General features: G+C 36.6%; 2 protein-coding genes across 5 annotated transcripts; one reads left to right on the top strand and one right to left on the bottom strand.

The window, feature by feature from the left end:
* Nucleotides 1–279: 279 nt before the first annotated feature.
* Nucleotides 280–7,039, top strand: LOC110429311 (Pentapeptide repeat-containing protein). Of its 4 annotated transcripts, none has more exons than XM_021445282.1 (8): nucleotides 280–516; nucleotides 586–805; nucleotides 892–921; nucleotides 1,134–1,240; nucleotides 4,133–4,167; nucleotides 4,374–4,502; nucleotides 5,786–5,895; nucleotides 6,147–6,684. In XM_021445282.1, exons 1-8 carry the CDS (start codon nucleotides 360–362, stop codon nucleotides 6,280–6,282), a joined length of 924 nt encoding a protein of 307 aa, XP_021300957.1. In that variant the 5' UTR covers nucleotides 280–359; the 3' UTR covers nucleotides 6,283–6,684. The 4 variants fall into 4 exon arrangements, with proteins under 4 accessions (XP_021300957.1, XP_021300965.1, XP_021300974.1 ...); XM_021445290.1 differs by having other exon boundaries at nucleotides 281–516; nucleotides 607–805; XM_021445299.2 differs by lacking the exons at nucleotides 5,786–5,895; nucleotides 6,147–6,684 and adding an exon at nucleotides 6,694–7,039 and having other exon boundaries at nucleotides 290–516.
* Nucleotides 1,252–4,126, bottom strand: LOC110429294 (uncharacterized). The gene is made up of 2 exons (XM_021445259.1): nucleotides 2,863–4,126; nucleotides 1,252–2,740 (listed from the first exon to the last, which is right to left on the bottom strand). Exon 2 carries the CDS (start codon nucleotides 2,662–2,664, stop codon nucleotides 1,447–1,449), a length of 1,218 nt encoding a protein of 405 aa, XP_021300934.1. The 5' UTR covers nucleotides 2,665–2,740; nucleotides 2,863–4,126; the 3' UTR covers nucleotides 1,252–1,446.
* Nucleotides 7,040–10,045: the final 3,006 nt, after the last annotated feature.

The following is a 10,045-nucleotide window of genomic DNA, read 5'->3' as shown; positions in this document are numbered from 1 at the left end:
ATTGACACTATATATTTCTCAAAAAAAGATAGGAGTATCGTCTAAATTATTAATTGGTCAAAATAATGATTTGATTAAAGTTCTTCCATCTTCTTTCAATAGATTTTTATTTCAATACAATGTTCCAACCCCTGAATGGAGTAGAAGCCCATGAATGACCAGGTGGCATGGCAATAACCAAGGAAGGAAGCCAGACACGTGTGCTAATCCCAACCAATCACCTTACTGCAAAACAAGTGGATAAAAATGGAGAAAACATACCACACGTGCGAGAGCTTATCCATTTTAACGAAACTCCCTGTTTCCCTCCACATTTCATCTTCACAACAAGAAGAAAACAAACAAACTACCACTTGTAAATGGCACTGGCTTCAGTCTCCTCCTTATCCATCAATTCTCTTAGTATTTCTTCTTCTTCTTCTTCAAAAGCTCCATGTTACCATCTGCAATCTTTTTCAAAACGTTTTGGCGTCTTTTGTCAGATAAACAACCCAGAAATTAAAGCCCGAATTCGCGGTGAGTAATGATCTTGATTCTGCTTGTTTGATGAACATTGTTTTTATTTGTAGCACTCAATTTTAACAGAGTTTTCCTCGGAAAAGGAAGATTGTTCCTACAATAAGTATGCAGTCACGGATGCTAAGTTTAAGAGCTGGAGAGCCTTGGTTTCAACAGCATTGGCAGCAGCAATGGTTGCTTTTGTCTCTGATATGTCTGCTCTTGCTGAACTTAATAAGTACGAGGCAGAAACTCGTGGGGAATTTGGTATCGGATCAGCGGCCCAGTTTGGTTCTGCAGATTTAAGGTTCATTTTATAGCATCTTTAATGGTTAACATGTCTGTTCTCCGTTTAGGAAGGGGATTGATTTCTGTGTGTTTTGCTTCATGCAGGAAAGCAGTTCATGTGAATGAAAATTTCAGGTAACCATTGAATGTATGCTAAGTTTGCATGATAAAGAATTCTAATGTGTGCATTTATCTTTCAAACAAATTAGTCTGCAACTACAAAATTGGGGGATGCTGACATTGAATTTGTACTAAACAAAAAAATTTAGCTATCGAGAGATATTCAATAATGGAATGTTCTAGTGTGCCAGTTCCTAATCAATCGGAAATCTGGATGGTTGATACAGAAGGGCAAACTTCACAGCTGCTGATATGAGGGAATCTGATTTCAGTGGTTCAACATTCAATGGTGCATATCTTGAGAAAGCAGTCGCATACAAGGCAAATTTCACAGGTAATTTTGCTGCCAAAGAGTAGTTAGCTTCATATATGATATAAAGAATACATGTTTAGATAATGACAGCATTTATGAAATGAAAATAATACCAAGTTTGAATACCAGATTATACCTATAACAAACATTCAAAACCTAAGTGAAAATTATCATCTACCAATAACTTGTGAAGCTTCTGCAAGATCAAAATTGTCCAACCTTGGAAATTAATGCTTCTTTCTTTTGCTTCTGTTTCCATCTCTGGTTGTATTCGATCTGGATGCTCTTTTCCTTTCCCTCCATGGGCAGTTTCGTGCAGCCATCCATACCGTTATTATCAATTTAGGCACTCGATATTCCATAGTACTTGGACCTTTTTCCTGAAACTGAATGCTGCATTGGCCTGATAAATTTTCTGATTCCTGTAAATTGCTCATGAAAGTATTTGTGGAGCAACTCCCTTCTGAATCACTCAGTACTATAAGTGAGGGATCTTCTGCATCAGACAGCTCATGGTTTAATCCATTTGTCTCAAAAGTAGTCGCTTCCAGGATATTCTCATCCCTAACTTGAGGACATCTTCTTATACAGCCCTCGGGAGAATCCATAGTTACTAAGTCTATTGTCTTGGGTGGCAGACTCGGAGCTTCAGGCTCTGAAGTTTCCGACTGATCAATCAAGCCCATGGAGTCTATAACCTTTGGCATATCTATTCCTTGTTCTTCTTCTGATAATGCTACTGACTCAAGGTTATTGTTATAAATAGAAGCCATTGAGTCCTCAGATTCCAGATCATACCAAGAGCTGCTGAAAACCAATTTAGCTTCCTCTAATGACTCTGAAGTTTCTTTCAAGTCAATGTGTTCGATGTCATCCAAGGCCTTTGGTGTCTCTCTTTCCGCTGATGTTATTGAATCAAGTCCCTTCTTCGAAAGACAGACCCCCAATTCTGAACCAGCCCACAAGCTAGAGTCTGGCCCTTCTGATTCTAAATCTTTAGAGAATGGTGTTTGAGATTTTCCTTTTGGACCGCAGCTTCTAGGATAATCCCGGATAGCCAAGACACCTTCCCGGGGTGCATAACCTGTAGGCATGGACTCAGACACAACTTCCTCAGGTAATTCTGTAGCCTCATGATCTGAAGTTTCCGACTGGTCAACCGGGCTTGGGGTATCCAAAGCCTGTGACACATCTTTTCCTTTAACTTCCGCTAAGGAAACTGATTCAAGCGCATCGTCAAATAAAGAAACCACTGAGTCCTCAGATTCTGAATCGTACAGTGAGCTAGAGCTAGGCGACTCTGATTGAACTAAGTGTTGAGAGGATTGAGTTGCAAATCTTCCCCTTGGACTGCAGCCCTTAGGGTAGTGACGAAAAACAGGTATCAGCCGCATCTTGTAGCAAATAACAGTTTCAGAACAAATACATTCAGCTTTTCTTTTCATCTGTCAATTGAAACTTTTCTTCGGAATAACCTTGTTTGATTTGCGAGACCAATGTCGGTTCTTGGTAATTTGAACACTGGTACATCAAAATGGAAAATTGATACGAATATATCGATAAAACACATAAAAACAGAGAAAGAAAGGCATTTACCAAAAAATAAACTTGAAAAGGAGGAGAGAATAGAATAAACGACTTACCCTTAGGCTTAGGGGTCGAACGAGAAAAGGAGTCGGTGATGAACGCAAACGAAAACCCGGAAACACTAAACGATTGCCCCTTTTAAGAATCCTTTGCTTAGTTTTCTTGCGTTGGAAGGAAAGGGGCAGGAGACTTCCGTTCGTTAGGAGAGAGATTTGCCCTTGGAAGGCTTGCTGTAATTGTAACTACCGAAAGGCGGTGTAAAATTTTAATTATGCGTTTTATTTTTTTCTTTATTTCTAAAACAAAACTTGCCCGCTGATGTCCTAAAGTCAAAAGGAAAACAATACATAAGACGATACAGTTAAACCTTATATATTAATACATTGAGATTATGAAAATTATTAATTAATTAAAATATTATTTAATCAATAAATTAATTTATTAATTTATACATCAGTTAATAAAAAATTAATTTATTAACATATATTTTTTTATTTTTTTTAAAACATTGAACTTAATATATGTATTATACGTAATTTTCTTTTACAATACTAGATTATATATTAGAGTTCCTTAACGTACTAAGAAAAATTAGAAATAAAGTTATTAACATTGGAGTTTTATTTTTCAAAGGTTTCTAATTGAGTCGTGTATATATATAATTAATAGTTTTAATGTATAAGGAAATTATGAATTTATATATCAAGTGGGACGTATGTATTTTTTGAAAATGTAATTATCTTATAAATTTAATAAATTATTAATTGATCACATTGATCTCAAGTCGAGATCGATAAAAAATATTATTTAATCAAGATTATTAATTTATAAAAGTTATATTATATGTCTCTCCTTTCAATTGTCGAAATACATTTTTAGGGATTATATAAAAAATTATATAGGACATGAAATAATTTTCAAGAAAATGTTGTTCTGTATTTGTTGTCCAAAGTAACACCACATTTTGTATTTCACAAATTGGAATTTTCTCCATGCTGGCAGCAAACAACACTCATGCTTGGATCCACTGCCCAAAAGAGATTAATTGCCTTGATCTTGTGTGTCAACTTTCATGCATCTGTTATGTTGCTCAGACTCATCTTTTAAACAGGAGTGTGTTCAAGTTTTTCCACATTTTTCCTTATATTTAGAGAGCCATGCTCGTGCCTCCATATCCATACCCATTTTGAGGTGTTGTTCTATATGTACTTATGATAGACTCATGCTTGAAATTGCAAGACATTGAGAACGTAAAGTTATCTTATGCTTTGTCGAATTTTCCTAATGTAATTGATTTATTGGATCATATGTAATTTGATCTCACAGGTGCTGATTTGAGTGACACATTGATGGATCGCATGGTAAAGTTTTCCAAACCCTGGTGCTGATTCCTGGACCAATTAATTTTGATGGTTGTTACGTTTGCTAATGAACAGGGATTGTGTTGTTATGCACCCTGGCAGAGAATTGCTTGCTACTTAAACGTTTAAAGTTAGGGGATGAAACCCCAGATTACTTTTAGTTTATAGAAAGTCTAGCTTCAAATACAGACTTCATTTTGCTTCAGGTTCTCAATGAGGCTAATTTTACAAATGCTGTGCTAGTAAGATCCGTCCTCACCCGAAGTGATCTAGGGGGTGCCCTGATTGAAGGCGCTGATTTCAGTGATGCTGTTATTGATCTTCCTCAGAAGCAGGTATGCATATTCACACGCACTCCTTGGGTTCGGATTTCAGCTTTAAGGTGTCCCTGTTCCCAGGCTTGTTTGTAGTTCTTCTCTCTGACATTGTTTTGTTTCCCTATGTGCTATAGCCTCCAGTGATTAACTCAATATCTGTAGTAGCGGAAGGCACCAATCAATATTAAACTTGGCTCTGCCCTGAAAACAGGGCACGTAAGATGTAATTGATCAGTTAAAAATGTAGGGGACATAAAGTTTACATCAATCTGTCATCACCAAGCCCTCATAGATGATTCCATGGCATTCAATTTGCGTCATGCAAGATAGTTAATTTGCTCAAGTTCAAAGAACAATAAAGAATAGTAGTAAAGCTCTAAAAAATTGCAATATCGAATCTAAATCTAAATTTATCGTTCAGATAGTTCATATGCTTTTTGTCTATGTGTACAGAAAAGCTTTTTCCTGTGTCTCAGTCAGCTCAAAAATTGCACCTGCTTGTGGTTTCACTTGTAGTAAAGCAGAATTAATGCACTTACTTCCGTACTATAAAGTATCAGCGGTGAGTTGAATTACTAACTAAAAAGACTTTTGTAACATGGTGTCAACTTTAGAAGTTCACCCATATTATATCTTGTCAACTAAGGTGGTACCCTGCCTTCTGCGTTTATTGACTCCATAACTATCTGCATATATTAACCAGTGGCCATGAACAGCTAAAATTAATATTTGCTTCTTCCTGTGAGCAAGCCATTAAGATTTGCAAGACCCAACAGGCATTACCATGACGGCAGGTTATTTCGCAAGTATGTAATCACCTGCCTTGTCATTCTCAGTCTTACCCCTTATTCACTGTTCATGTGGTTGCCAAACTGCAACCCTCCCCCAGATATTGATTAGAACAACTTAAGATGTAGGAGAGCAGTGTGCTTTGGCTACCAACACACAGTTCCAAAGGCAAATTGTCTGGTCACTTGAGGTTTCTAAGTTATTGTCTGGCCTGGGAAGTGTCTGTCATAAATGTTTTACTAGTATTTTACTCAGTGTGTCACGCTAGGGAATTTAGGCACCAGAATAAGCTGAATGCTTCACCATCCCTTAATGTTTTGGCAGCATACATTATTGCTGAATGCTTCATTTATTTGCCATAATCGTAGTGTTAGATACAAAGTAGTATATATATAGTTGAGTCCATTAATGTTTTGGCAGCATACATTATTGCATCGTAGTTTATCGGACTATTGCTTTTACAAAGTCCATGAAACTGATACCTCACTATTGCGTATATAATGGAAGGATAGTCATGGCCCTGTAGAGATCTTGTCATGAACATTGCAATGCAACCTGACTTATCGCTTGTACCAGTCTGGCCATATAAGCAAGGGGCTTTTCTTCTCTTGATGTGTGAGAGGTAGGTCATGAAGCTAGGGTGCCTAGATAATTAGCAGGCACTGCAATATCAGATTCATGGTCAAATTTCCCAGCTGTCCTGTGTAGGGACATGGCTTTTTTTTTTTTTTTTGTCTTTAACAAACTTTCATCTAAGTTTAGAAGCATTCCTCAGACTAAGACCTGTAAAAGATTCCTTCTCTAGTAAATTAGACAGTATTTTATGGTGACGTTTTTTCTTTCTGTACAAGTTCTATTTTGTTATCTTTTCAGGTTCGAAATCTATAAGGAAGCATCTATGGCAATTAGAGCACCCGCAAAAATTTTAACCTCAGTGCTCCATTTGATGCTTATCTACTTGCAAAACTTGGAAGTATTTCTAATATTCAATAGCTTTGTGAATATCTAAGCTGCAATAAATGCTTTTTGTCAATTTTGCTGCCATAAGGGCTCTGTTCATGTGAGCATATATCAAGCATATGAACCTGCAACTGTAAGGCAAGGATGTTAAAGCCCTAAACTGTAGAGAAAGAAAGCTAGGACGCTCAAAAGTCATGGATATTATTAATTTAAGTAGGCTGCATTTCCAGAATCGGATCTGTATTCATAGTTCCGAAAGTTTTTGAGCTTCATTTATGTTTTTAATGCTGGCCTAAATTGTAGTCTTCACTGCTTTAAGCAGATCCCTAAAATGAGCATCAAGTTTGCATCTCTTTCATAATTTTACTTATTATCTTTGTTGATTCACTCACACTCCGATTCCACATACTCTTGAGGTCCTTTTATTTCTTCCAAATAATTGTTGCATTTGTTTATGTAGGCTCTCTGCAAGTACGCAAATGGCAAAAATCCAATCACTGGGGTAAGCACCAGAGCAAGTTTAGGTTGTGGAAACAGCCGGCGGAATGCTTATGGCTCCCCTTCTTCTCCTCTGTTGAGTGCTCCACCTCAAAAATTGCTTGATCGGGATGGTTTCTGTGACAAAGATACTGGCCTTTGTGAAGCAAAATAATTCTAAACCCTTGTAGTAACCATACCAAATGACATCTCATAGGCACATTGATGATGCAGGATAAAGGAGTGCGAGAACAGAACATGTATTACTCTCCTTATCACTTCTGGATAAACAGCAAATTTGAGAATCTTTACCATATATTCTTTTTCAAGCGTCAGTGATCTATGACCACTCTGAATCACTAATAAAGGATGGATTAAAGGAAATCAATACAATCACATTGCTTTAAGTGATTTGCACTGATCCAAACATGGCTGGCACTCAATAATAGATGAAATCCTTCACATGTGCTCAATTATGTCGCTATGTGAAGTGACAGTGTGGATTAAGTTTTGGTGTCTCATATGATGTTTCTGCAGAAATAGCTTATGATTTGTTATCAACGACATGCCAGGTTGACTTCAAACCTGGAATTTGGGGTTAGATTTTGCAATAATTATGTTGTTAATTCCTTAGATTTGTAATTATGTAGCAGTCATTGACATTTTGGAGTAATGTCAAGCCATTACAGCTAATGGCTACCTGGATAGTCCTAGAGATCTAAAGGGTCATTGATGCAACAAAAAACTGTTCTCATAAACATCAAAATTCTGAACCCTGCATCCAGTTGTCAGAAACTGTAGACTTCCTCGATTGCCTGAAGACAGGAGGAGATCTAAAATGATTTCATTACTGTACATATGAATCATCTATGAATGAAGTGTTATTTCTGTCTCAAATGTTATGCCATCAACTCCACAGTCATTCTTCATAAAATCGCCTAATCGCCCGTTAAAACAACGCAAAGAAGGATACAACTTGTTACACCAATGAATCTAAGAGTTGGCTTAAAGACTGTCAAACAAATAGTTTAAAAAGGCCAAAAATGGGTCATGGCAGACATAAGCATGCAATCATTTTGCCTCCGCACTCCTACCTTTTCCCCCTGTCGTCAATTTGTTCCTTCACATTCCCTCTATGATTGCGGGAAGGTCACCTCTCATCTGAGTGGACCATTGGAGAGAATCTACCTTATCACACCCATCTGAATGTTCTGGTAACTTGGAAGCGTGCATTTCAAGCAAGACTAGGCCCTAAAAATGTCAGCAGAACATATACTTTCATTTGTAGAAATAGTCTTTTTTTTTTTTTTTCATTTTTGATAAAAGCCCTACTTTCTCTTCCAAACATTTTATTTGATGTTCGGTTGGGTTACTTGATGGGTTCATCTTCAGATAAATTAGAAAAAAAGGAAAAAGAACAAAAGCGTAAATATATAGAAAGTATTTTTTGTTAATTCTAAAATAGACATTTCCCCATTAATAGAGAGGAAGAAAATTGAGCTTTGTCTTTAACGAAAACTTCTAACTCTATATAGGGGCTTTGAGTTGATTGGAGCACGGGTTGTGGACTTCAAGTCCAATTCTCGATAATAGAGGATCATGCGAATTCAGAACAGAGCAACTAATCAATATAACATTGAAAGAGAATCCAGAATTATAAACTTATTCAATCGATGAAAGCCAATTAATTACCTTTATAACAATCCAAAGAACGATAGTATTATTTTGTTGAATTGGTGCGTTCCACATAAACCTTAATTTAAGACCATAAAACTTAAATTTTAAAAAACTCAAAAGGTCAAAGCGAGTCATGCATATTAATATATGCATGCAAACCAATCATTAGGGTTGCACTGCTTTCTTATACATTATACTACAGCCAAAATCTGTTCCATCTTATGCTTTTTTGTAGTGGTTGGATGGTCATCTACCTTGTCACTGCCCATCTGAATGTTCTAATCTACAGTGTGCACCTTAATTAGGCAAGACTAGTCTTCCCAAAACAGTTTAGAAACAGTGGATTCAATTTTGGTGGACCAGTCTTTCCCTGCTCCCAAGTCAAGCATAGACCCGTCATTAAAGAAATCAATCAAGTTGCTTGCACTGTACTTTTTCTTCTTTGTTTTATGGGTGGACCAGGAGACAGCACCCCAAACAAAGATGAGCTCGACATCCATAAATGAACGAAGGATTGCTTGTTCCCTTTATCGCTAACTCTCAAGTGTTACCAATCAGGGTATGCTCCCTTTTAGCTTGTCATTATCTGTCTCTTTGTCATCCTTGTGCTTCAGTAAAACCTTTCATGGCATGACATTCACACTAACCCTATCAGCCAGAACTATCAATGTGCTGCTACTAATTTCAATACAGGGAGAACGATATTAATTTCAACAAGCATTCGATTAATTATGATTACCATACAACCTACGTAACCGTTGGGTGAAACATACTGTCACATTTTCTTTCAGTAAATACGTTCTGCCAGTACATACCAACATACGGTACATTGCATAAACTATTCCTTGATTAGTGCCAATCATTGACTAAGTTAACTGTTTTCAATAAATGTAATCCTAGTTTTAAAACAATATGTCTGCACATGTGTGAAGGATACACCATCTATATATATGGAGTTTTGCATTTTTTTTCCGTCAAATACCTTCTGAAATGACACTAACATTGTAGCTGATAACAAAGTGGCTGTATTATAACAAGGAGTTGATTCTACATCGTCAAACTAATTCAGATATTTGTAGCAATATATATATATATATTAATATTACTTAAGCTTTAATCTTCCTACCTATATAGTAACCTGAACTAAAGACAAGTGATCTAATCATTTCACCGCCAGTCTAAACTTGTGCAGGTTGGGTAGCTGTCAAATCTTTGCCATGTTATGCTATTTTTGATGTGTAACTCAAGAAGCCAAATTTGTCAAAGCAAAATAAAAAGAATTGTCTGAAAAGGTTAGTTACACAGGTTTTAAAACCTACTCATATCATGAGCCTGCTCAAGCACCCAAGCTAGGGGCGGATTCTGACAGCATAGTCCGAGAGTTTCAAATTAAAAAATGAAAAATATAAGAGCTTACTGCTTAGAGACTTTTTAAAACATTTTTTATTCTCACAGAATGTCAGCAATCCTAAAGATATTATGACTAATTGAGACATAAAAATGGATTAAGTACAAGTCCGGACTCCGGCAACTGTGGAGGTTTGGGATTTGGGAAACTAACGAAGCACTCTAATAATGGTGCCTCACATGGGGTTTTTGTTTTCACATGGTCAATGATGTTATCTTACTTAGTCTGCAAACAACATTTTTAATGAACC

The sequence above is a fragment of the Theobroma umbraticum genome, unplaced genomic scaffold, assembly GCF_002168275.2.
Source record: "Theobroma umbraticum cultivar Fairchild unplaced genomic scaffold, ASM216827v3 scaffold_30.0, whole genome shotgun sequence".
NCBI classification, from domain to species: Eukaryota; Viridiplantae; Streptophyta; class Magnoliopsida; order Malvales; family Malvaceae; genus Theobroma; species Theobroma umbraticum.
This window is presented reverse-complemented; position numbering and strand designations above follow the sequence as displayed.